Source organism: Puma concolor, chromosome D3 (genome assembly GCF_028749965.1).
Source record: "Puma concolor isolate L17-30 chromosome D3, mPumCon1.1.hap2, whole genome shotgun sequence".
Classification (NCBI taxonomy): domain Eukaryota; kingdom Metazoa; phylum Chordata; class Mammalia; order Carnivora; family Felidae; genus Puma; species Puma concolor.
The window spans coordinates 92093952-92118757 of record NC_141678.1 but is presented as its reverse complement, the minus strand read 5'-3'; the positions used below and the strand labels follow the sequence as shown (position 1 = coordinate 92118757).

Genomic DNA, 24806 nt, shown 5'->3' with positions numbered 1-24806 from the left:
CATTTCTTCTTATTAGAGTGGAAATGTGGTTTGCTCATAATGGATTATTGATTGGCCTGTGCGAGGCGGCCTCCAGGCCCTGTGAGGCCTGGGTCCTTACTGTCCAGCCGTGAATGCATCATTTCATGGGGCGGCTCGGGCCCGGGGCCGGGGACTATAAGCCTGGGATTGTTAATCTCGGGCAGATTGGTGTGTGCGGAGAGGGACTCCTCATTGTTGTCAGGGAATTTCTCCCCATTTGTTCAAAGAATAGGCTTTTTGTCTCAGCAGTAGATAAGCTTGTGCAGGATGTTAATGATGTATTTTAATTCATGGCTCATAATTCTACAGTGTAACTAGTAAAGCCCATTTCATTGTCTGCAGGCGAACAAACAGGCTGTATGTTGAGCAGACCGGGCCCAGCACCCACCGGGGGCCTGTGTTTCTGGGCTGTCCCTGCAGCCGCGGGCAGGACCCACCGCTTGGGGGGACTCGCCTTCAGAAGGGCGCCGCCAGGCCGGGCCGGAGACTCGTTCTTTTGATTTTATGACTTGCCTCTTGGAGCCATACCACTCCCGTAAATATCCCGGGCGTCCTGTGTGCTGTGAGCTGTTTTCTTTGTAAGGGCATCTTCCCGGCCTGGCCGCTTCTTGGGATTTCACAGATTCGGCTGCAGCCGCTCGCCGGTCCCGCCTCCCGGAAGCCCCGGCTGCCCCAGAGGGTGACCCGGAGGGGACAGGACGAGTGACCCCACGGCGCTGGGGAGAGCAAACCTCCCCTTTGCTGGCGTGATACGGCTCATTAACGAACCAGAACTGGGAACGTGCCCAGCTAGAGAGTTACTTGAGAACCGGGACGAGCTGCAGGGCGGCTTCCTCCCACTGAAGAGTCCCAGCTCGGAGCAGGAAGCTCCCCTTCCAGTTTCCCAGCAGCCCCTCGAGCAGGGCGCTCCCACCGCTTCACAGACACTTGCACACTTGGTCTGTTATGCCAAGTGCTCAAAAATTCGAGAGGTTGTCTGCAAATCAGCCTTTGGATTCCTTTTGCGGGATGAGATTTTGATGGGATCCTCTCTGATCCTTTTGGGGAAATCGGTCCCAAACCGACCGGCTTCTGCTTCGTGTTGATTTACTCCACAGAGCAGAAAACGGCGAGATTTCCCATGGATTCGGGCATATGCTTGCTGTGTAAAAACCCGGACTGTTTTACCTTACCCTCCCCCCCGCCCCCCCACACTGGCCATGTCGTATTTAACTGGTTAGGAAGGGACTGTTTAAAACAGGGGAGGGAGACCTCAAGTGCATTGCTGTGTTTTTGCCTCGGGAAGCCGTGGGAAGGATCGCTGGGAGCCCGAAGCCAGAAAGCCGGCCTGTGCCTTGGGCAGGAAGGCTGGGACCCAGCTTTGGGCGGATTCCCGAGTTTCTGTGGGCAAGCCCTCTCTTAAAAGACTGCTTTTCATGTGAACAGTTTGTTATTCAGGTGACTTTTCTGTTTTTTGGAATCTTGAATACCAGAATTAACAAAGGGTAATTTTCTCAAACCACATTCCTTAGGAAGCCCTCTGAGCCGCCTCCAGGCCCCGAGAGGGGGATGGGCGGGGGCGGGAGTGGGGGAGGGGAGGGAGGGGCAGGGAGGGGCGGGGTCCGCCACGCTTGCCCTGAGCAGCTCTTTCAGTCCTGTTACTTACTGGGGCCGAGAGTGGGAGTTATTCTTGAGAGAATAATATCTGTACACTCCCCGTGTAGACTCAGCAACGAACAGGAACAGAGTTGAGGTGCTTCATTTACAGTTATTTGCTAGGGTTGAGGTGCTTCTAATATTCCAACACTCTCCTTTTTAGGAGGCACAGTCGGTATGTGACATTATATAAGGTGTACAGCATTCTGATTTGACGCCTGTATGTACGACATAGTGATCGCTACCGAAAACCCGGTCACCATCGGTCAGGGCACAGTGACCCCCATTTTGCCCACCCCCTCCCCCTTGAGTAACCACCAACCTGTTCTCTGTATCTCTGAGTTTGTTTTCACGTTGTTTTCTTTGTGTATTTTTTAGATTCCACATTATGAATGGGATCATATGGTATTTGTCTTTCTCAGACTTATTTCTCTTAGCATGATGCCCTCAAGGTCCATCGGTGTTACCGCATATGGCAAGATTTCATCTTCTTTATGGCAGAGTAGTATTCCTTTGTGTGTGTGCGTGTGTGTGTGTGTGTGCGTGTGTGTGTGTGTGTATGCTACGTCTTCTTTCTCCATTTGTACATCGATGGACACCTAGGTTGCTTCCATATCGTGTATCTTTTCTTAATTTCTTGAGGAATCTCCATACTGTTTTTCATTCCCACCAACAGAATACAAGGGTCGCCTTTCCTCCAGCATTTGTTATTTCTTGTCTTTTTGATAATTGCCATTCTGACAGGCGTGAGGTAGTTTCTCGTTGTGGTTTTGATTTATAATCTCCTAGTAATTAGCAACATTGAGCACCTTTTCGTGTACCATCTCTGTGTCTTTGGAAAAACGCCTCTTGAGATCCTCTTCCCATTTTTTAATCGGTTTGTTTGTTGTTTTCATTGTTGAGTTGTGGGAGTTCTTTATATATTTTGGATATCAACCCCTTATTGGATTTATGCTTTGCAAAAATCTTCTGTCAGTAGGTCACCTTTTTTTAAAAGTGTATTTATTTTGAGAGAGAGCGAGGGCGTGCGCGTGTGTGTGCAAGTAGGGGAGGGACAGATTGAGCAGCCCCAGCAGGCTGCTAGCTGTCAGCGCAGAGCCCAATGAGGGGCTTGATCTCATGAACCGTGAGATCGTGACCCGAGCTGAAATCGAGAGGTGGATGCTTGACCGACCGAGCCCCCCAGGGGCCCTGCCTTTCTGTGTTGATGATGGTTTTCCTCACTGTGCAGAAGCTTCTTAGTTTGATGTCGTCTCATTTGTTTTTCTTTTGTTTCCCCTGCCCTTGGAGTCAGAGTCACAAACACATCGCTAAGACCAGTGTCAGGGAGCTTTCTACCTGTGTCTTCTTCCAGGATGTTACATGGTTTCAGGTCTTATGTTGGAGTCTTTAATCCATTCTGAGTTAATTTGGTGTATGTAAGGGAGTGGTCCAGTTGTATTCTTTTGTATGCGGCTGTCCAGTTTTCCCAGCACCTTTATCGAAACACTGCTTTCACCATTGTATGTTTTTGGCTCCTTAGTTGTAAATTAAAAAAACAATTTTTTTTAATGTTTATTCATTTATTTTGAGAGAGAATGAGCTCGAGCAGGGGAGAGGCAGAGGGAGAGAGGGAGAGAGAGAATCGCAAGCAGCCTCTGCTCTGTCAGCTGATGCAGGGCTCGAACTCGTGAATCGCGAAATGAGCCAAAATCAAGAGTTGGACGCTTAACTGACCCAGCCACCCAGGTGCCCCCTTAGTTGTAAATTAAGTGTCTGTCTACATGTAGGTTTCTTTCTGGGTTCTCAATTCTGTTCCGCTGATCTGTGTGTTTGTTTTTGTGCCCATGGCATACTGTTTTGATTACCGTGGCTTTGTAATATAGTTTGAAATCAGGGAGCGTGATGCCTTCAGCTTTGTGCTTTCTCAGGAGTGCTTTGGCTATTTGGGGTCTTTTGGGTTCCATGCAAATTTTAGAATTATTTGTTCTAATTCTGTGAAAAATGCCATTGGAATTTAGTAGGGATTACATTGAATCTAGATTGCTTTGAGTAGTGTGGACATTTTAGCAATATTCTTTTTTTTTTTTTTTTTTTGATGTGTATTTATTTTTTGGGAAAGGGAGAGAGAGCGCAAGCAGGGGAGGGGCACAGAGAGAGGGAGACACAGAATTCAAAGCAGGCTCCAGGCTCTGAGCTGTCAGCTCAAACCGGAACTTGAACTCACAAACTGTGAGATCATGAGCCAAAGTCGGACGTTGAACTGACTGAGCCACCCAGGCGCCCCAGCAATATTCTTATAATTCGTGAGCACAGAATATCTTTTAATTTATTTGTGTCTAAATCTTTGTAATTTTCAGTGTATAGGTCTTTCATTTTCTTGGTTAAATTTATTCCTAGGTATTTTATACTTTTTGATGCATTTGTAAATGAGATTGTTTTCTTAATTTCTCTTTCTGATAGTTTGAGTGCATAGAGATGCCACAGATCTCTGTATATTGATTTTGTATCCTTCAACTTTACTGAATTCATTTATTCTAATAGTTTTTTTGATGAGTCTTTAGGGTTTTCTATATATAATATCATCTCCTCTGCAAATAGTGAGAGTTTTATTTCTTCCTTTCTGATTTGGATGTCTTCTTTTTCCTTTTTCTTGCGTTATTGCTCTGATTAGGACTTGCCTATATTGAATAAGGGCGGTGACAGTATCTTTGTCTTGTTCTTGATCTTGGGAGAAAAGCTTTCAATTTTTCACCATCAATTCTGATTGTTGGTTGTGGGTTTTTTTATATGTGGCCTTTATTATGGTGAGGTATGTTCTCTCTGTACCTGCTCTGTTGAGTTTTTATTATAAATGGATGTTGAATTTTGTCAAATGCTTTTTCTGCATCTATTGCAACGATCATGTGATTTAAAAAATGTTTATTTTTGGGGCGCCTGGGTGGTGCAGTCGGTTAAGCGTCCGACTTCAGCCAGGTCACGATCTCGCGGTCCGTGGGTTCGAGCCCCGCGTCAGGCTCTGGGCTGATGGCTCAGAGCCTAGAGCCTGTTTCCGATTCTGTGTCTCCCTCTCTCTCTGCCCCTCCCCCATTCATGCTCTGTCTCTCTCTGTCCCAAAAAAAATAAATAAACGTTGAAAAAAAAATGTTTATTTTTGAGAGAGAGCGCGCACGTGAGAGAGAGCGTGAGGCAGGGGAGGGGCAGAGAGAGAGGGAGAGACACAGAATCTGAAACACGCTCCAGGCTCTGAGCGTCAGCACAGAGCCCGACATGGGACTTGAACTCAGAAACCACGAGATCATGACCTGAGCCAAAGTTGGACGCCCCACCGACTGAGCCGCCAGGTGGCCCGATCCTGGGATTTTATCCTTCGTTTCCTCAGCGTAGCGTATCACACAGACGTATTTGCGGATGTTGAGCCATCCTTGCATCCCTGGAATAAATCCCACTTGATTGTGGTATATGCACCTTTTAATGTATTGTTGAATTCACTTTGCTCACGTTTGATGAGAATTTTTGGATCTCTGTGCATCAAGAATATTGGCTTGTAATTTTCTTTTTTGGTGGGGTCTTCGTCTGATTTTGAAATCAGATCGCTAAAAATACATACACCACCGTGTAGGTCCAGTAGTTGTTAACATTTTGATATATTTTGTCTTTCTCTTTTTCATAATCCATCTCTGAAATATTTCATCAACATTTCTCAAACCTGAGAATGTTCTCTTGTATTACCAACCTAACAAAAGCAATAGCAGTTCTCAAATATTCTCTAGTATTTAGTCTGTATTAAAGTTTAGTTTTTACGAAGAGTTTGGGAGCTAGGATGTGTCTGAACACGTCTGCTGTGGATGATTCTAGCTGGTGAAAGACTTTACAGTTGTATTAACCTTTTGCAATGGACCTATAAGAGTGCACTGTGAGTATGTGGGGGTCACTAGTGATTTCTAATTCAGTTTCCTAAGCTTCTGTTATTTTGTCCTTTTGAATTTATTAAGCCAAATACTGTTACTGCCAGGGAGTAGGTATCTTTTGGGTCTTGCACTGACATTTCATTTACTGATTCAACGATTATTAATAATAATGTGTAACATGTTAACCGCTTACCACATGTTAAATGTTGCACCTAGAATGCATTAATTTAAACCTCACAAAGTTACTATAATATAGTTATCATTATTATCCTTTATATTTAAAAAGTGAAATGAACTGGGGAGCAGAGACCTTTAGACACTTCCTCAAGGTCACACAGCAGGTCCAAGTGAGTGGCAGACGTGGATTTTGATTTTGGGTTATCTGGCCTTGAAGCTCACGGGCTAGAATTCCTCCCACAGCTCTGTGGTGCCCAAAATGTGCTTGGCTCTGTGCTGGCTTGGGGGACTGAGCCGGGAGAGGGCACACGCTCGCAGAATATGCCCTCCAGCACACAAGTGACCAATTAAAGAAGCGGTAATTGTAACGTGTCAGAATGTGTGCTGGGGTCGGCCGGGGCGTGCAGAGAGCTAGGGGAGGGTCAGGTGAGGTGAGAAGGTGGGTTGGGAACTACATGCGCGAGGCCCAGAAGTAAGTGTGCGCGCATCTGCCCGGGAACAGAGCACAGGGTCACAGAGGGCGTCCCGGGGACATGCGTCTGGTGACACGGACGCTCAGGCCCCTGTGGTCCCCGTCCGAGAATTTGGGCCTCTGTGAGAGCATGAGTGCTGTGCAGGGCGCGGGTCTGCATCTGGGATGTGGACTTGGGCTCGAGTTGGAGGGGTGTGTGGATTCAGGAGGGAATCGAACGCGCAGCCGGCAGGACGCCGGGGATGTCACTGGGTGTTGGTGAGGAGGGGGCTGGCGCCCGGGGCGACCCCATCGGGTTTCACGGTTGGATCCCCGCCAACGGGAGGTCGTGCTCGGCTCTAGAGTCCTGCTGCACCCCTGCGTCCCGGAAGGGGCCTCGACTTCCCTGGAATACCGCGCCTGCTCTTGTCCACGCGGGTCATTTCATCCCTCCCCGCCCTTCCGGAAGCAACTACCTCCCCCGCGGGTGCCCTGCCAGTACATGGTTTTCCGTGCGTTTCCGACTTCTGGGTTTCTCGAGCCTGCACCTGTTTCTTGTCTTTGAGACGTGAGGCTCCCGCGAGCGGCCTGGCACCTCTCAGACCCCGTTGACCGGGAGGGACTCTGGCGGAGACTGCAGGGTGCATGGGGGTGCTTCTAGATTCTTCTGGATTCTTCTAGATTCTCTTCCCCTTCCGGCTGCAGGTGTGCAGGGCTCGCTCTTTCGGGAGTCACTGCACGGCAGGGGGACTTAACCCCAGGTTCTCGGCCTGGGGCTCCAGCTTGCTCCCCGAAGCCCCTTTCCTGCATTGTCTCAGGTGTGACATGTGCTTCCCGGGACCCTCACTTGAGGACAGATTTATTCGTTGAAACGTTTGCCCACAGAGTAAATTTATCCCAGACGCAGCGAGTGTGAGCGTGTTGAAAAAGTCACTTCATCTCAGCCGTGCCGTGCAGGCCCACAGAGTGTGAGGTGCGGCGGCCCTCCGTCCGGCTGTGTGTTTAGGCCTCGTGGTTCACTTACGTGATTGCTGCCCGTTTTATTTTCGCAACTTCTGTGCATTGTCCTCTTAAATCCTTCCCCATCTCCGTTACCGTGTGTTTTTGTGTTATGAATACCCAATTTTATTTTCTTACATAAACATTTTACCCTTACCTGTCTTTTTTTTTTTTAATAAATGCGATTCCACTTCTACAAAATGACATTTCAAAAAACACATGAGGCATTTTTAAAGAGTGGCTTCACACTGTTCTGCAGAGAAACGCACACACAGTGAGCGATCCGTTGGAAATCTATTTTAAAACCCTAATCAGCAAGCCATTTTTGTGCATAAACAATTAAATTACACTCTCGTCTGGCAAGTTCCCAGTGACAGCCTTGGAAAAAGTTTGTAATACGATGACAGAACTGATTCGTTATGGGCGAAGGATGTGTTCCAACGGGGCCGCGGTTTGTGCACGCGTGTGGGCCGACATGTTGTCCTGTGTCCGCCAAAGCACATACGTGTGTCTGCTGTCACCTCCGCCCCTTCCCTCTTTGTGTCTGCGTTGCTGGAAGACTTTAGTCGCTCTGGTCTGCGTAAAGAGCTCGCGTTTATCTACACGTGTTGTAACACGAGGTGTCTTGGGGTTAACGCGGTGTCGTGGAGCAGTGAGAACGTCAGATCCCATTCGGTGTGTGCTCGTGTGTCTGCGAGAGTGAGACGGGCAGCTCACTACCAGGACGTGTTTGGCCGGAAGGGGCCAACGGGGGGCCGCTGCCAGGGGTGCATTTTTAAGATGAGAGCTCTGGTGACGGCATTCTTGCTCTTTTTTGGAAAAGAAGGGACGACCCTGGCTTAAATAGCAGTTTTTGCCCGCGGCCGAAAAGAGTATCCCAAAGATCTGTTGATTTGGCGGCCGATGGGGAAGAGAGTCGCTTTGTGACTGTTCCTTTAAAGGTTTGCAAGAAACTCGGCTTCTTCGTCAGGAAGAGGGCCACCGAGTGGAGCTTTTTCAAGTGGAGCCAGTTTTGTTGATGTTACGATTTCCTCAAGATAGTGGTGTTTGGGGCTTAAATAGTTACTACTGTCAGAGCGTTTTTTCCCCGCTTTCCACATGGATGTATTTTCTGCCCGGGCATATCCTGAAGTTCTTTAAAAGTGCGCCCCGTGCAGCTCCCTCGGGATTTACGGCGGGGCTGGCTTGTGAAGGGTGGGGGTGGGCACAGAAGAGGCGGAAAACAAAAGAGAAAGAAGGGCTTGTTTTGCTGGTGGCCGGGGCCCCGTGAGTGTCCTTCCTTGCAGGGCCCTGTTGGCTTTGGGGGAAGCTTTTAAGCTGGTTTTGGAGGAAGCGCGCGTGAGGACGCCGTGTTCTCTGGCGTTGGGGCTCTCGAGGGGCGGCGTCCAGGCTCCGGCTGGCGTCGGGGGTGCTGGGGACTCAGACTCTGTGCATCAAGGCAGTGAAGAGGGACCCTGGCTTTCTCCGCCAGCAAAGATGGCAGCCTGGCTCGATGTGCAGAGGACTGAGGCCCCCGATGGACGGAGAGGGAAGTGCGGCCGCGCCCGTGGGACCAGCAGCCTGGCTGCCCCGCCGGAGGCTCCCACAGCCCGGACCCCCGGGGCCGGTGCCTCCCACCCACCCTGCGGCGGACGGGGCTGCGCGCACACCTGCTGGCCTCCTGTGCCCTGTAGGGCAGGCCGTCGGCCGGGCCGCCCTGGGCAGGTGCTTCTTCATGGACGGTGGCAGGGATGTGAGGAAGGCGCTCGCCAGGGGCTCCGGTGACTCTCAGCTCCTGAGATGTGACGGGTGGATCCTGCGCTGTGAGGGTCGCCCCCGTGAGCCACCTGGCTGGCTAGTGGGCGGCCGGGGCCCCCAGGGTCCACTCTGCGACACTCGTGGCTGGGGCTGGGGTAGAGGCCCCCGGAGCTGCCCCCCTGGCTTTGGAAGCATTGACTCTCAACGGCTCCTGGGGGTGCTGAGCACACGGTGGCAGAGAAGGAAGGAACAAACCGTCCACGGAGCGTGCATCTCTGATGACCCGAAGCGGTCTTCTCACTTGGAGAAAAGTGCACTTTTATTTCCAGGTGCATTTGTTAGTTGCCTCCGTGATCCTTGAGTGTGGTTGAGCACCAGCACTCCCCGAACCTTGTCGCTGTGGCTGGTTTTCGGCTGTTTGATCCCCTTGGGCTGGAGAACTGTCTGACGTTGAATACTCTTCGTTAACCAGCCGAGAGGTCCAGTGGAGTCTGTAAAATTATTTCAGAACCCCTAAATTCCAGTGTGTTTTTTTTTCTCTGTAAAGTTATTTCTTTTATGATTCTTTAAACTCATAAGATCCTTATACCGAGATTAGGTCACTGAGGTAGTTATGAATAGTGTGTTTGACTCCTACTTTTGTATATTTTATCATACTCAACATTTTGGGGGGGCAGATAAAAGAAACCTTGGGATAGGAGGAGATGCGCACACATCGTTTGCCTTATAAACTCGTAAATACCCTACGGCCATATAAAACTTGTGCCAGGACCCAAACAGCTTGAGAAAATGAGTTAAATTAGCTTAAGTGGTCATTAAGAGTTCTTGTTAGCCTCGCTTGCCCAATTTTAGGGGGAGCTTTTATTTCTTTACGTTACTGGACTCATTGATGTTTTTGGGCTCTTTCTCAACAAGAGGAGCTCTGTGCACCTGTTAGTATAAAGAGGAAAGGGTACCTGTGCCCGGCTCTGCTTCCTGCCTCATTTCAGACTTTGCTGCTCTCACTGCATGGGTTTCTGCTGAGGTGCCTGGGAAACTCAGTGGCATGGGGCTTGGAAGAGATGTTTTGGAATACATATTCCAAATAAGATTTCTCCTCAGGATCTCTGGGAGGAGCTGTCGGAGAAGGCAGGAGCTGTGTTGTCTGTTCAGAAGGCGGCCCGCGCGGGCAGCATCCACACACCCTTGTGGTGAGATGGACAGGACGTGTAAGGTGCTCAGAAGCCATAGTGGTGGCACCTTCCGGAGACACTCCCCTGGTCTGTTGGTCTGGTGAAAACGTGGCAGGCTGGACCACCCAGAGCAGACGAGGGGTCACTGCCCCAGGGTCTGTTGGGAGACAGCCTTGCATTTGTGAGCAAAACTTGTCTATCAGTACGTTCGCTGAGAACCAGAAACCTACAACTTCTTCGTATTTCGTAAATGTTGTAACACGGGTTCGTCGTGCGTGTGAGGTTGTCGGTTTGTAACAACATGGCTTCCTTTATACGTGCCCTGGCTGGTTTTAAAGCAAATCTGCCCATCCGGGTGCCTCTCGGTGCAAGTCTGGAGTCCCCCGGCCCCTCCCCGCCCCACAGGGAGACCCTCAGAATCCTGATCTCCATTACTTGTGACTAGAGGTAAGAGGGATGGAAAGACCACATCCCACGGGAGCTGTGGCCCTGCCTCCCTTTCGAAGCCATCAGAGTAGGATCCTGGAAGACGCCCTCCCTCACATCCTTTATAACTGGCTCACTGTTTATTCTCCCTATCACAAGTCAGATGGAAATTCCTGTTTTTGCCACAGACGATCGCTCTCTGGTGTGCGCTCTCTGCTTTGCTGTGGCATTCGGGTTGGCTTTCCTGCAGTGCAGGTGGCGGGCATGGCACCGGGCACCTCCCTTGTCTGGTTGGCCTTGGCTTGTGCACAGAGTGCTGGAAACATCCAGGCACCTAGAGGAGCGGCTCACCCTCTGGAGGGTGCGCTGGCCGTGGACAGGACAGTGAGGCCCGGCGTGACACCCGCTGTCAGTCGCCAGAGAGAGGCAGACCCAGCCTCCTAGGGAAGGCACTGTGGCAGGCTGACCTCTGGTGAAGTGGGCGGGGGCGGGCGGGGGTGGGGGGGGGTTGCTGCATGACTCCTGGGGTCTGGAGGGTACTCTGTACCGGGACTGGGACTTAGTCCTGCAGCCAGAGCCCAGGGTGCCTTTTCGGATCGGGGTGGGGTAACGGTGCAGGAGGACAAGGACAGGACAGGAAGGGGAAGGGGCCGTAGGGTTTGGGCTTTATCTGGGAGGCGGTGGTCTCACGCCCAGGCGCACCAGGAAGTGTCTGGTCCTGAGCACAGACCTTGTGTGAGCTCAGGGTTCTGCTTCTGCCCCTGGTCGCCTCTCTCTCGCTAAATCACCTGTGCTCTTAGCTGAAGACTCCTTTCCCTAACATCTGAACACAACAGTACGTGTAGGTGTGAACTGCCTTTGAGGCTCACTTGTCCTGGGCACCAGCTGTGCCTCTGGGTCCTTTCTAACCCTCCTCCCTGGTCCTCTCCCCTGGGCCCCCATTCCTGCCCACCCTGCTTGGGTCTGTGGTCTGTGTTTCTCACACTGCCTACAGCTTCATGCACCTGAGTCTCTCTTTAAAGATCTGGTATCTTCTGGAAAAAATGATTTTAGCGTGAAGTCATTTACAAGTATTTATTAAATTTTATTTTATTTTTTTTGGTTTATTTACCTATTTTGAGAGAGACTGAGACAGTGAGAGTGGGGGAGAAGCAGAGAGAGAGAGAATGAATCCCAAACAAGCTCTAAACAAGCTCCACACCGTCAGCACAGACCCCGACGTGGGACTTGAACTCACGAAACTGTGAGATCATGACCTGAGCTAAAACCCAGAGTCGGACGCTTAACCGACTGAGCCACCCAGGTACCCCAGCAATTATTTATTTTAATGATTTAGCACACAATCATTGTCCGTAGTTGTTTAACTACTGGTTTTTGAGGGGCGCGTGGGTGGCTCAGTCGGTTAAGTGTCCGACTTTGGCTCAGGTCACGATCTCATGGTTCATGGGTTTGAGGCCCCTGTCGGGCTCTGTGCCGACGGCTCGGAGCCTGGAGCCTGCTTCGGATTCTGTGTCTCCCTCTCTCTCTGCCCCTCCCCTGCTCATACTTGGTCTCTCTCAAAAATAAATCTCAAAAAAAAAAAAAATTTCTTTTTTTAAACTTTTGGTCTTTGAGAGCAAAGCAGCTGCTTGTACATGGATTTGAATTTCTGTTGGCGTCTCCTTTAACCCGGACTGGATTGGTATCTTTAAGGAGTCTGCCCGTCGCTCCCCGAGGATGTTACTGGGTCCCTGCTCACGTGGGAAACCGTGTTCCTAAGATCTCCGTGTCTCTTGTGTTGCAGGTGTTCTCTGCCGCCCGCCATGCTTTCCAGGTAGGAGACGCACGTCGTCCTGGGAGGTGCGTCTCCGCAGCCGGGAAGCCAAGGCCCCGTCGGAAAATGGAGAGATAAGACGGCGTCTGGCAGGCCTGTGCGACAGAAAGCCGTGCCCGCCCCTGCCGGGGAGCCCCTGTCGCGGAGATGGATCGCAGCCGAGAGGCCGAGGTGGAGCTGAGGAGGGGCTCGAGCCCCGGCAGGGCCAGCAGGAGCCCCGAAGTGGACGGGGACAAGGCCATGAGCCACAGCTGCTGCATCTGTGGCAAAAGCTTCCCCTTCCAGAGCTCCCTCTCACAGCACATGCGCAAGCACACGGGGGAGAAGCCCTACAAGTGTCCCTACTGTGACCACAGGGCCTCGCAGAAGGGCAACCTGAAGATCCACATTCGCAGCCACCGCACAGGCACGCTGGTCCAGGGCCACGAGCCGGAGGCTGGCGAGCTGCGGGTGTCTGAGGGCCTGGATGGGTGCACCAGCCCCACGAAGAGCACCTCCGCCTGCAACAGGATCCTGAACGGGGCCACCCAGGTGGACAACAGCAAGATCCTGCTGAGGAGCAGCAAGAAGGAGGCCGAGGGCGCCGCGGGCGCCCCGGGGGAGGGCCAGGCCGCAGCCCAGTGCTCCTTCTGCAAGTGCAAGTTTGAGCACAGGAAGGACCTGGAGAACCACGTGCACCAGGCTCACAAGCCCTTCCGGTGCCGGCTGTGCAGCTACGTGACCCTCCGGGAGGAGTCCCTGCTGAGCCACATCGAGAAGGACCACATCACCGCGCAGGTGCCCAGCGGTGCCGAGGCGGACGCAGAGCACGGCAAGCCCGAGCTGACCCCCGGGGAGTTCCCCTGCGAGGTGTGCGGCCAGGCCTTCAGCCAGACCTGGTTCCTGAAGGCTCACATGAAGAAGCACAGAGGCTCCTTCGACCACGGCTGCCACATCTGTGGCCGGAGATTCAAAGAGCCGTGGTTCCTCAAGAACCACATGAAGGCGCACGGCCCCAAGACGGGGAGCAAGAACAAGCCCAGGAGCGAGCTGGACCCCGTCGCCACCATCAACAACGTGGTGCAGGAGGAGATGATCGTGGCTGGCCTGTCCCTCTACGAAGTCTGCACCAAGTGCGGGAACCTGTTTACAAACCTGGACAGCTTGAACGCTCACAACGCCATCCACCGCCGGGTGGAGGCCGGTCGGACGCGGGCTCCGGCCGGGGACAGCGCCGTGGTGCAGGGCGGCCCCCCGGACTCCCAGCAGCTCTTCCTTCAGTGCCTGAACCTGCGGCCCACGGTGGCCGGCGCGCCCGCCCGCGGGCAGGCCGGGCGGCGCGTGGCCGAGCTGGACCCGGTCAACAGCTACCAGGCCTGGCAGCTGGCCACCCGGGGCAAGGTGGCCGAGCCGGCCGAGTACCTCAAGTACGGCGCGTGGGACGAGGCGCTGGCCGGGGACGTGGCCTTCGACAAGGAGCGGCGCGAGTACATCCTGGTGAGCCAGGAGAAGCGCAAGCGCGAGCCCGAGGCGGGCGCGCAGGGGCCCCCGCGCAAGCGGGCGGGCGCGCCCGGGGACCCCGCGCCCGGGCCCCTGGACGCCCGGCCGGCCGCGCGCCCCAGCCGCCGCGCCGCCGTCCCCGCCGGCCACGGCAAGTCCTCCGAGTGCTTCGAGTGCGGCAAGATCTTCCGCACCTACCACCAGATGGTGCTGCACTCGCGGGTGCACCGCCGCGCGCGCAGGGACCGCGACGGCCCCGGGGAGCGCGCGCCCCGTGCGCGCTGCGGCTCGCTCAGCGAGGGCGACTCGGCCTCGCAGCCCAGCAGCCCGGGCTCGGCCTGTGGTGCCGCCGCCGACTCCCCGGGCTCGGGCCTGGCCGACGAGGCTGCGGACGAGAGCGGAGAGGACGGTGCGGTCGACCCTGCTCCAGGTGAGCGCGCGCGCCCAGGCGGTTGGGCCCCCGCAGTGCGGGCCGGATACCCCAGTACCTGCGAGACTCCTGCCCAAGTAGTCCGGGCTCAGGCAGCCCCGCCCCCGGGTGGCCCCATGTCTGGATATCCCAGGCCCAAGGTGCCCTGTGCCTAGGTAGACCTTCCCAAAGTGTCCCTGAACCCGGGGAGGCCCGGTGTCCAGGTAACACGTGCCTGGAGAGTGCAGGCTCAGGTGGGCCTCCGACGCCAGCCCTCAGTGCAGGAGGTCCAGGCCCAGGTGGTCCTGGCTGCCGGGTGACCCCTGGCCCAGGTAGTCACTGCTCAGCCTTGCCCCTTGGGGTCCTGGTTTCCCCGACCCAGGTGGTCCCCCCACCTAGGTGACCCTGTGCCCAGGTAACCCTGTTCTTGGATAGCCCTTGCCCAGGGAGCCTTGCACCCAGGTGGCCCCACACCCAGGTACCATGTGGCCAGTATGTACTTGGAGCTCGGCAGGTGGGTGCAGACACAGGTGCCCGTCAGCTCCACATCTGCCTCCTTTCTTGCCAGCTGCCTGTATGCCCTTGCTTTAACAAACGGCTTTGGCCTGTTGGATTAATGTCCCTCGGGGGCATCAGCCCTTTCTGAGCAAAGAGCAGTGATGGGACACCTCCAAGGTGGGCCCTTCTCTTTCCCCTTTACTCCCGGGGCCTGTTCCCTTCCCCGTGGGGCATGCGCGTGCGCACACGCCCACACACGCTTGCCTCCGCTTTTCTCCTTTGCACCACCAGACAGTGAGTAAAAGAGGAACTTCAAATTGGTGTGCAGTTATAATTAATCTCCTTGGATTCAAGTAACCCTGTGGGTTTAGAGACGGCTCATTGGAACAGATTACTTTCCAAATAGCTATGTAAATATTTAAAGATGCTTGGCCCACTCTGTTTTCATCGTTTCCCTACTTTTTATAAATCTTAAGCATTCACATATCTTATTCATTTTTTTTGTTTTGTTTTGTTTTGGGCACTTTCTAGCGGAAGGTGATGTTTCAGTTATAGAACGTGTGACGCTCTCTGCGTAACCAGGACTGTTTTTCCCTTCTCCCTGGAAACGGGTTCGCAGATGTTGCTTTTACCTGAAAGGCCAGGGACATAGAAAACCCCAGTGCCTCAGCAGGGCTGTTTACAGTCTGTGGTGAGGAGAACGACCCTTGTGCATTTTTCCAAAACAAAACACACATCTGTCATCTTTTCCTTATTAGGGATTTAGCCAATTCTTTGGAACAGGGTTTATTGTAGGTTTATACAGTGTATTATACGAGAGTTGACTACAGCCAAATTATATTGAGTCAGAAAAAGCGTAGAAAGAAGTTTCTCCAGTCCCGTGAAGAGCCTGTGTCGACTCTGCACACACATGGGGAGTGGACATGCAGATAAACGGACAATAACACATTGTGCACCGAGCCTCGTTTCCTGTCTCATTTCTTACTCATTAACCTGTGGGAAGGAGCAGAAGTCTCTGAAAACGCAGAGCTCATTCTGTGAACTTAGGATTCTTCTTACCGTTTGTCTTGTGAAACCTGGTGACCCCCGTTGCGACCTTCGGTTGGCAGTTTTGAAGCTTAATTCTGGGTTTTCCTCTTTAAAAAGTTGTGGTAACTATGGACTTCACTGATTGTATTCTGATAACACTAGGACTGTTTTTTGGAACACCCTGGATAAAATATTAGGTTGGGACTAAATCGTTTTTCTTTTCACTTTGAAGACAATTATTTTTAATTTTCAAAAAAGCTCTTGAACCTTTACCTCACCTATTGTAGTGGTAGTCGAATGACTAATGATAAGCTAATTCAGTAGTTCTTTGGAAATCACAGTGTTGGAAAGATCAAATGATTTTCACTTTAAGTTTTTTTTGATGTTTTTTATGTTTTTAATGTTTAATTTGTTTTTGAGACAGAGAGACAGTACGAGAGGGGGAGGGACAGAGAGAGAAGGAGACATAGAATCCCAAGCAGGCTCCAGGCTCTGAGCTGTCAGCACAGAGCCCGACTCAGGGCTCCAACTCACGAACCATGAGATCATGACCTGAGCTGGAGTCGGACGCTTAACGGGCTGAGCCACCCAGGTGCCCCGTTGGCTGAACTTTAAATTGGACCTTACTTTTTTTCATCTCAGATTTTTTAAACTTTTAAGATTATAATTTACATCTTAATGAGATTATGGGTATTTTCTATATGTGACTCATTTTTTTAAAGTTTATTTTAAGAGAGAGCATGCATGCATGCAGGTGGGGGAGGGGCAGAGAGAGCGAGGGAGAGAGAGGATCCCAAGCAGGCTCCGTGCTGTCAGCGCAGAGCCCGACATGGGGCTCGATCTCAGGAACCAGGAGGTCACGACCTGAGCCGAGAGCAAGAGTTGGACGTTTAAGGGACTGAGCCACCCAGAGTCCCCATGTGATCTGTTTTTTGAGAGAGTAGATTCATTAAAGGATTCTGCAACAAGTCTGCGTATCCTAGTTGAGTTCAGGTCGACTGTTTATTGAGAAACTGGCGAAGGAGTTCACGTCGTGACCGTGGCATGAAGTGTTCAAGAACGTTGTGGGTCTGCAGGTGGTACCTGTTGTGACTCAAAAGGACATGATCTTTCCTTCTGAAACCACAGACCGTCCAGTCTCAGCAAGCCTCTACTGGTCTGGCCTGGTCATTACACCGCTGCTTCCCAGATGCTCTTTGAGGAGCGACCTGCCTTTACTGCTCACAAACTCTCATCTGCAGGGTTTGGCTAAGGACTTTGAAAGGCAAATGGGTGTTTTGAATCCTCTGTTTCGATCTGCAGCCTGCCTTTCTTTTGTGAGAGGATGTGTCCAACTGTGGAAAATGCTCGTCATCACTGTGACGAAAGGATTACTTCGATCTTTTTTTTTTTTTTTTTTTTTTTTTTTAAATTTTTTTTTTTTTTTCAACGTTTATTTATTTTTGGGACAGAGAGAGACAGAGCATGAACGGGGGAGGGGCAGAGAGAGAGGGAGACACAGAATCGGAAACAGGCTCCAGGCTCTGAGCCATCAGCCCAGAGCCTGACGCGGGGCTCGAACTCACGGACCGCGAGATCGTGACCTGGCTGAAGTCGGACGCTTAACCGACTGCGCCACCCAGGCGCCCCACGATCTTTAAACACGTAGGCAACTTTAGATTCTCCCAGAACTTAGACGGGATGCCTGGCTACAAGCCCGAGAGGAAACGTGTGGGAAGCGATCACAAAAAAAACCACAGTAGTTCCTGTGAGAGTGAACCTGGCTCCTGGTGGCAGCAGAGTTCACAGTTAGGGTTCCTATTTTTGTGATGATTCTTGGAAAGTCCCCCTTGTGCCATGATTTTACCCAAAGATTTGCTGACATTCAGGAATGGATTCGAATGCTGCTCCTGGATCTAGAGAGACTTTCCACTATCAGATTAATTAAAGGAAACCTTTTTTATTTTTTTATTTTTTTTAAACATTTATTTTTGAGAGAGGGAGACAGAACATAAGTGGGGGAGGGGCAGTGAGAGAGAGAGAGAGAGAGAGAGAGAGAGAGAGAGAGAGACAGAATCTGAAACAGCCTCCAGGCTCTGAGCTCTCAGCATAAAGCCCGATATGGAGCTCGAACTCACGAACCGCAAGATCATGACCTGAGCCAAAGTTGGATACTTAACCGACTGAGCCACCCAGGTGCCCCAAGGAAACCTTATTCTCATGACATGTTCTTTGTTCAATGTTGCCGTGTACTTGTGTGGAAAGCTCCGATTGTCACATTACCTTAATTTCCCCAGAAAACTGCGTTCCAGCAGCCCTCAGTGCTGACCAAAATGGAAGGGCAAAGTAGTGAATAAAATTCAGTCAAATATAAAATACGTTACCGAGCTAGATTTAATTGTCCGTGGGGAAAGTGACAAGACGCTGATAGAAAGTACACGTTTGGAGCTCACACACAAAAAAATGAAACCTTTAAATTAGGGAAGAAGAGCATTGAAAGGACCTGTAATGCATGTTTATAAAAACGCACATTTCCAAACCCAGAGCAGAGTGAGGGCGCTTCGAGGCCATCATGAGGACGGGGGGTGTTCTTTCACAAGTAAATAAGCCAAAGCAGAATTCTGCCCAGGAAGCAGGGGGGGTCATTTAGGAATGATGGACCCTGGGCGAGCGTGTCTTGAAGGGTTTGGTTCCCGGCTGTGCTATTGTGAGAAGCACCCTTGGGTGGCCCTGCCTAGTCTTGGGCCGTCACGTGTGTCTGGACCTGCCTTCAGGCAAAACACTGAGGAGCCCGGGTCCTTCCTACCTTTTATTTGTGTATTGTTTCTGTTAGAACTTACGTGGCTACCCAGGTTTTGACCAGTTCTTGTTCTAAAGTCTCCTGTCACATCAGATGCGTGATCTCGTGAGCCTGTCCCCTCTGTAGAACTTTTTAATTGATCGCAAAGCCCCACGTTTTAGATGAAGTCCTGTGAAATCACAGATACTTGTTTGCGATCGACACAGATGTCAAACCCTGCTCAACCGCGCGGCGGAATAGGTTCCTAGAACAGGTCCTGCGGTGTTATACGCAGCTTGAAGAATTAGGGAGAGAGTTTCCAGAATTAAGCAATATGGCCAAGGAAAGGAAAGATAATTAAAGGACAAGACACATTGACTTCAGAAAGCCCCCGTTTGCCTCGCTTCTTCTGCTTATTTTCTCCCTCCAGGTCAATGGTCTCGGATGTGAGGGCTCATCTTACTACCATCATAATTGAAGGATGATCCCTGGTCTTCTAACTATGATGTGTTAGTTGCACACGTGTGGGGGACTGGCTGGCGGTCCCTGACTGTGCCCTGGTGGGGGGGGGGGGGATGCCTGGGTCATGCAGCTGGCAGAGAGGTTAGACAGCCACGCTTCTCCATTTATTAGAGCACAGACGGTCATCGGAACAGCCTAGGAAGAAACGTTTGTATACGTCCACCCCGTGTCCACCCGTTGTAACGGGATTTAAGGTGAATGTAGCTGGCAGAAGTCGCTGTGGCTGCGGGGGGTCTGCTGGGGAGGGCTCTTTGCCCCCGGCGGCTGCACCTGCTGAGACGGGCAGCTTGTAATACTACTGACTGAGACTTTGCCTCAGGGTAGAGCAGAAGGAACTCTCACGGAACGCTCTGTTCCCACCGTGCTCCTGGCCACATCCGCTTGAGATGTGTGTCCCCAGTGGCGAAGCCGGGACCCACGTGGCAGCCCCGCACGGTCTGGTCTCCGACACAGATTCAGTGATGGGAGGGACTTCCGTCTTCACGCAGGACACCAGCCTTGGCCGAAGCAAGAGGCTGAACAGGATGGAGCAGATCGAGGGGTTGTGGATCAGGGAGGGGAGGCCAGGGGAAACCCCAAGTGTAAACGGGACCTGACAAGATGCGGTTTGCTGGGGCGGAGGGGAAGGAAAGCAAGCTCATCTGGGGATGGTGTCACCCAAGAGCCAGATCTTTGACGGGTGGATGCAGGGAGCGGTAATCCTGAGGGGGTCTCGAGGGTCTGGGGTGCTCTATTCCAGACGAGCTGGTGGGGTCGCTGAAAGTAAAAATCAATGCAGTCACCAGGCAGTCCGTTCATTCTTGCTTTGCTCAGTTTCTCCATCACTCTGGCAACCCGGAGATCATTTTCAGGAATCTGTAATAAATGTCCACAAACTGGCTGCTGACCGCGCAGGAAGTGCAGTAGCAACATGCTGTGACATTGGTGTCATGTGCCAAGCTGTAAAGTGCGAGCTGCTCTCCGCCGTACGGCCGGTGCCAGGCCCAGTGTGGCTTCTCCCGAGGCTTTGTTTCCACCAGTGGTAACACCAGGGTGGGGTCTGGTGAGAGGGAGACTCCCGTCTGCACAGAGCCGCAGACCGGTCCCTTCCAGATTACAGAAGAGAGCCCGAACATGCCTAGCAGATTAAACGTGTGAGTGGTAACGGTTCTCTTCGTGGTCTTACGTGATGCCGAACACGGAGGAATTTGTTACAAGTTGGAAACCCTCCTGTGAAATCGGGGTGCTTTCTCAGTCATTGGAAGACAACTGGATTACAGTGACAATAGCGTTTGCTAGGTATGTTTTATTGTATTTTTATTCTTCGATCATTGATATCTGTGCTTGGCCTGCATACTAACATTTGCTTGAGTGTAATGCTGCATTCCCGGACCTTCCGGAATGAATTTCGCAGTCTGACCGCGAAAGGCGTCAGACTCGAGATTACACTCTGGGATTTTCTTCCTGTCACGGAGAGACACGCAAACGGGATGCACGTTCCCCGTTCCAGTAAAATCAACACCGCGCAAGAATTTGGGTTTGTTAGCATAATTCAAACGCTTGATTTTATCTCCCGGTCTTGTTTTTTGACGCAAGGTAGGATCCCAGGAGTTTAGAGCTGGGGGGAACTGGGAGGTGTTTAGTCTGTCCCCCTGTTATCAGGAAGGAAACTGAGGTACAAGGAAGTGCCCTAGTTTGCCCGGAGCCGCGTGGTGTGTCATGGGAAGGCGGCCGGGCTGGCACGGGAGGACACGTGAGCCCGGATGCCAGGCTGTAACTTACCTCTTGCACGGAGGAGCAGTGAGTTGTCTGCCTTCGGCCCCCTGAGTGTGTGGTCTCCCCGTCCGGGACTGTGGAGCCCCAGGGGACACTGAGGCCGGCCCCGTGGGCGGGTCGAGGTGGAGGCAGCCCGCTGTGTTCTTTGTGGAGGGTGCTGGCTTCAGTCTGTCACTTGGGAGCCTGCTTGAAGAGGCTGAATGGGCGACCCCTAAAGCCGGAATTGGTGACGTTCCCACGTTCCCATAAAAACGCACGCGCTGTGCCCGTAGAGGCTTGCTGATACAGAACAGCTTTTCCGCCTTTTCTGCTTCTGCGTCACGTCCTAAGTTCTGATGCTTCGGTCCTGCCCTGCTAGGTTGAGTTCTTCCCCGTCTGCGGGGTGGGTGATGCCGGCTGGGGTGTCGGTGTTGCCTTTGCCGTCTTGTCATGCAGAGGAGCCCTGGGTGTCCTCCAGTTCAGACTTGAGCATGTGACTCCTGACTTGGAACGTCAGGGCCCCTCGCTGTAGGCGAGATCCATCCCTTGGGGGACGGAGAGAAGTCAGTTGGGTGCTCCCGCTCCGGCCCGGCTGGGGTGGCACACGCGAAGGCGTGGACAGAGCCCAGTTCTGAGGCATCCGTAGAGCGGGCTGTGCGGATTTTGTTTCCGGATCAGTGTTTGCGAACCAGGGGTGGTTCCCGGGCAGCCCCGTTCATCGGGTGAGTGGGGGGACCGCGGCGCTTCCTGGCGTGGCGTCGCCGGGAAAATGCCGCCTATCTCTGAGCGCCCCGGACAGGCGCCACGCGTTCCTGCTGTATTTGCACACCCGCCGCGGGTGTGATTGCGGCACCCCCGCTGCAGCCGTGATGTGGCCCCTGTGACTGCATCCGCTTGTTCTCACCGTTACCGGGCGCTTGCTGCAGGCACAGGTGCCGTCTGGGAGCAGGTGGGAGAGTTCAGCCCCGACCACAGCCGTGGCCTTGACCCGCCGCCCCTGTCTCCTGCCGCACCTTGTCCGGAACCCCCGCCTGCCCTCCGTGAGTGTGCCCTAGGTCCTCAAAGCCCCTCCCTGCCATCTTGGGCAGGCCCGTCCTCCCTGCTGGGCCACCCTGGAGCCCGCGCACGTCTCTTCCAGCAGAGGGACCACCCTGGGCCTGGAATGTGTGCGTCTGTTGTGGTCTCCTGGGGTTTGTCTTGTGCCACACCGTGTCCTCACGTCGGTGTCTGTCACCGAGTCGTGATCTCGTTGAGGGCAGGTGTTGTGTCTTGTTGGTCCTGCCCGCCCCGTGGCATCTGTGACTTGAGTGGTGGCCACGCTGGGACGCATGAGGCCCACCTTGGGCTTGCAGGGAGCCACGCTGAGACCCGCGTCCCATAGGGGGGATGTCGCACGGTGCACTGTGCTTACCGGCTGCCGCATGTCCTGCTACCTGTGACGGCGGCCTGGACCGACCACGGTGAAGGCTCGGCTGAGAGCGAGTGTTCCCACAAACGTGCGCCTCGGGGCTTTTTAAGTTGAGAGAACCGTGTGGACGTGACCCAGCCCTGAGGCCTCCTGGGAGAGCAGGAGTTTGCTACTTCTGTGGTCTTTCTGGCCAGTGTGACTCTTGGGATCACGACTTGGAAGTTGCCTTTCTCGGGACTCCGGCCCTCCCCTCCCAGGCTGCTGTCCAGCCTGCTTCCAGAGCGTCACTGATGTGCGCAGGGAGCGGAAGTGGGCTGGGCCTGCCAGGTACCCAGCGCCCAAGGACACACACACACACAGCCCGTGCTGCCCCAGACCCGGCACAGCTCTTGTCCGGCGGCTTGGGAAGCAGTGACTGAGGTCACTATGTGCTTCCCGCCTCCCTGCGTCTGGTCCCTGGCAACTGCCCCTCAGCACAGGTGGTGGGCATGGTGCCCTGGGCCTGGCCCCTCCGAGGACAATCCCGTGAGCGTTGGCGGTCACTGGTCAAGACGCTGCTCACCCATGTGGCCTGAGACAGGCAGGGCCCTCCTGTCCCATCATGGAACCCAGGTCATCAACATGCTCGGGGAGGACCTCATCGCCCCGTGGCTGCTGCCTGGTTTGCATTCTGCTTGGTGGGCCTGTGCGTGGTGGGCACAGTGAATTATTCAATGAGTTTAGACTCTCTTTCTTCAAGCGTTTAGCTTTTATTTGGTAAGCGTTTTAGTTGTGTGCTCATCTTTGGCACAGATTCTTAACATTTCATTTATAAGTTGAGTTGTTTTTTTTCTTTTTGACGTTTCTTAATTTCCTGTATGCCGGACCTAATCTGAGGCCGGTTCTTGGTGAAACCTTGGTACGCTGCTGATAGGATCAGTATTTGCACACACGGTTTCCATATGTAATTTGCATAGTGTGTGCATATTCAGACAGATTGCGGCTTTAGATCTGCCTTTTACTAGAAGTAAAACGTGAGGCGTCCACTTCTCCAGATAAAGGCTTAGAAGGTCGTAGTGTCGCGACTGGAGTTTTACCTGATTCGGTAAGTGGTCGGCCTGGTCCTGTCTGTTTGAAGGATGCCTCGCCTCCTGTTTTATTTACAAAGGCAGACGCTGACTCGAGAGAAGTATTTTCACAGATTAGTAAGACATTGAGGCTGACTGCAGGCTGCCAAATGCGGTCTTGGAGAAGCGATCCGGATCTGAGCATTACTCCTGTTGTCTCTTCTGACTACAGAAGAATTACTTTCGGCACGGTGAATAAACTGTTCCACATTGACTGTGATTATCGTTTTTATTTAACATCCTCTTTGGTTATGGAAATACCTCCTCTAAAGTGATAATCGAGCAGCACCCTTTGCTGAGCCGGCCATCCTGTAGAACATTCTGCCTGTGTCTGAATGTAACACTTGGGAGCCGCCCTTCCTTGGAAGTCGGGAAATCAGGTTGTTCCTGCCGGTGAACTCGGGCGGGTGAGTCCAGAGAGAGCGCTGTTGGGATAGCTCGGTAGTTGGTCCGGACACCTGGAGAACATGGTTTGTGAGAGTGAAACGATCATTTCCGTTTTCCACTTCTGGCTGCCACCATGACTCGTCTGTCACATTACTGGTTTATAAGAAATTGATCACTACACAATTCATGGGATATGATGTATACGGCTTCTTTTGGTATTCCATTAGAAATTGACAGTAGTGGAATGGATTGAAAATTTCCATCTTAAAGAAACATCAGGCACTGTATTTCCTGAAATGGTGACGTACAGTAGGGGAGGGCCGTGAGGTTGAGACGAGGCATAGACCCTTAAAAGCTGTTTTTATTGTAAACATCCTTAACTGCTGGAGAAGAATCCACGAGAGCCTCAGAGAGCAGTCCCGTGTGTCACCGAAAGATGACCTCCCAAGTTCCTGAATTTTCGGTATTAAAGGAATGGCAGAGTTCCGATGGGAGATTTTGGGGACTCTGAACGCGAAGAAGGTTCTGGACAGGTTGTGTGCAGAGTGTCTGCAGTTTCCATGGCGATAAGCCTACACACCACTTAGAAACAAATTCCTGATATTGTTTTGAAACCCCAGTTACAAAAGGGCATCATGCTTGCGCGTTAGTTGTGAATAGATAAATCGCTTCTGCAGGACTGCCTCACAAGCTGGACGACACTTGGCAGACGTTGGAGCCTCCGACCTTCTAAATAGCCCCTGTTCTGAACACTTCTTTTCCATTCTAGGTCAGAATTTCTCTCTCTCTCTCTTCCCCCACCCTTCTTGTGAGTTAAAGATCTTTTCCTTTGAATTTTAAGATCCGATGGGGGCGGGGGCTGCTGTGGCTGTTTGTAAGACTTTTCGGAGCTGGCCCGTACCTGTGAGCTGGCACAGCGCGTGTGGGTGGAGGTGACGCACTGGCCGTGACTTCCCGTCACCCACTCATCCGGCGCCACCCGCCCACGCAGCCGGCCACTGGTCATTGTGTCCCCTTAAATGTTCAGCCCCTGTGCTGTCCCCTCCCTCTTCCTCCAGTCAGACGGGTGAAGGGCAGTGTAGGATCCAGGGCATCATGGAACCCCAAATACCTAGCAGGGGTAAGTCATGACGTTGGGGGGCAGTGGACCCACGT

At 52.6% G+C, this 24806-nt stretch overlaps 1 protein-coding gene across 5 annotated transcripts in view; it reads left to right on the top strand.

Annotated features, from left to right (window-relative positions):
- The window catches only part of ZNF516 (zinc finger protein 516), a 125246-nt gene that overhangs the window by 40270 nt on the left and 60170 nt on the right, over positions 1-24806 (top strand). For all 5 annotated transcript variants that reach the window (XM_086683240.1, XM_086683241.1, XM_086683238.1 and 2 more), the window contains exon 2: positions 12292-14230. In XM_086683240.1, coding sequence (XP_086539366.1) covers positions 12469-14230 — 1762 coding nt within the window. In that variant the 5' untranslated portion in view covers positions 12292-12468. The remainder of the gene's footprint in view (positions 1-12291; positions 14231-24806) is intronic.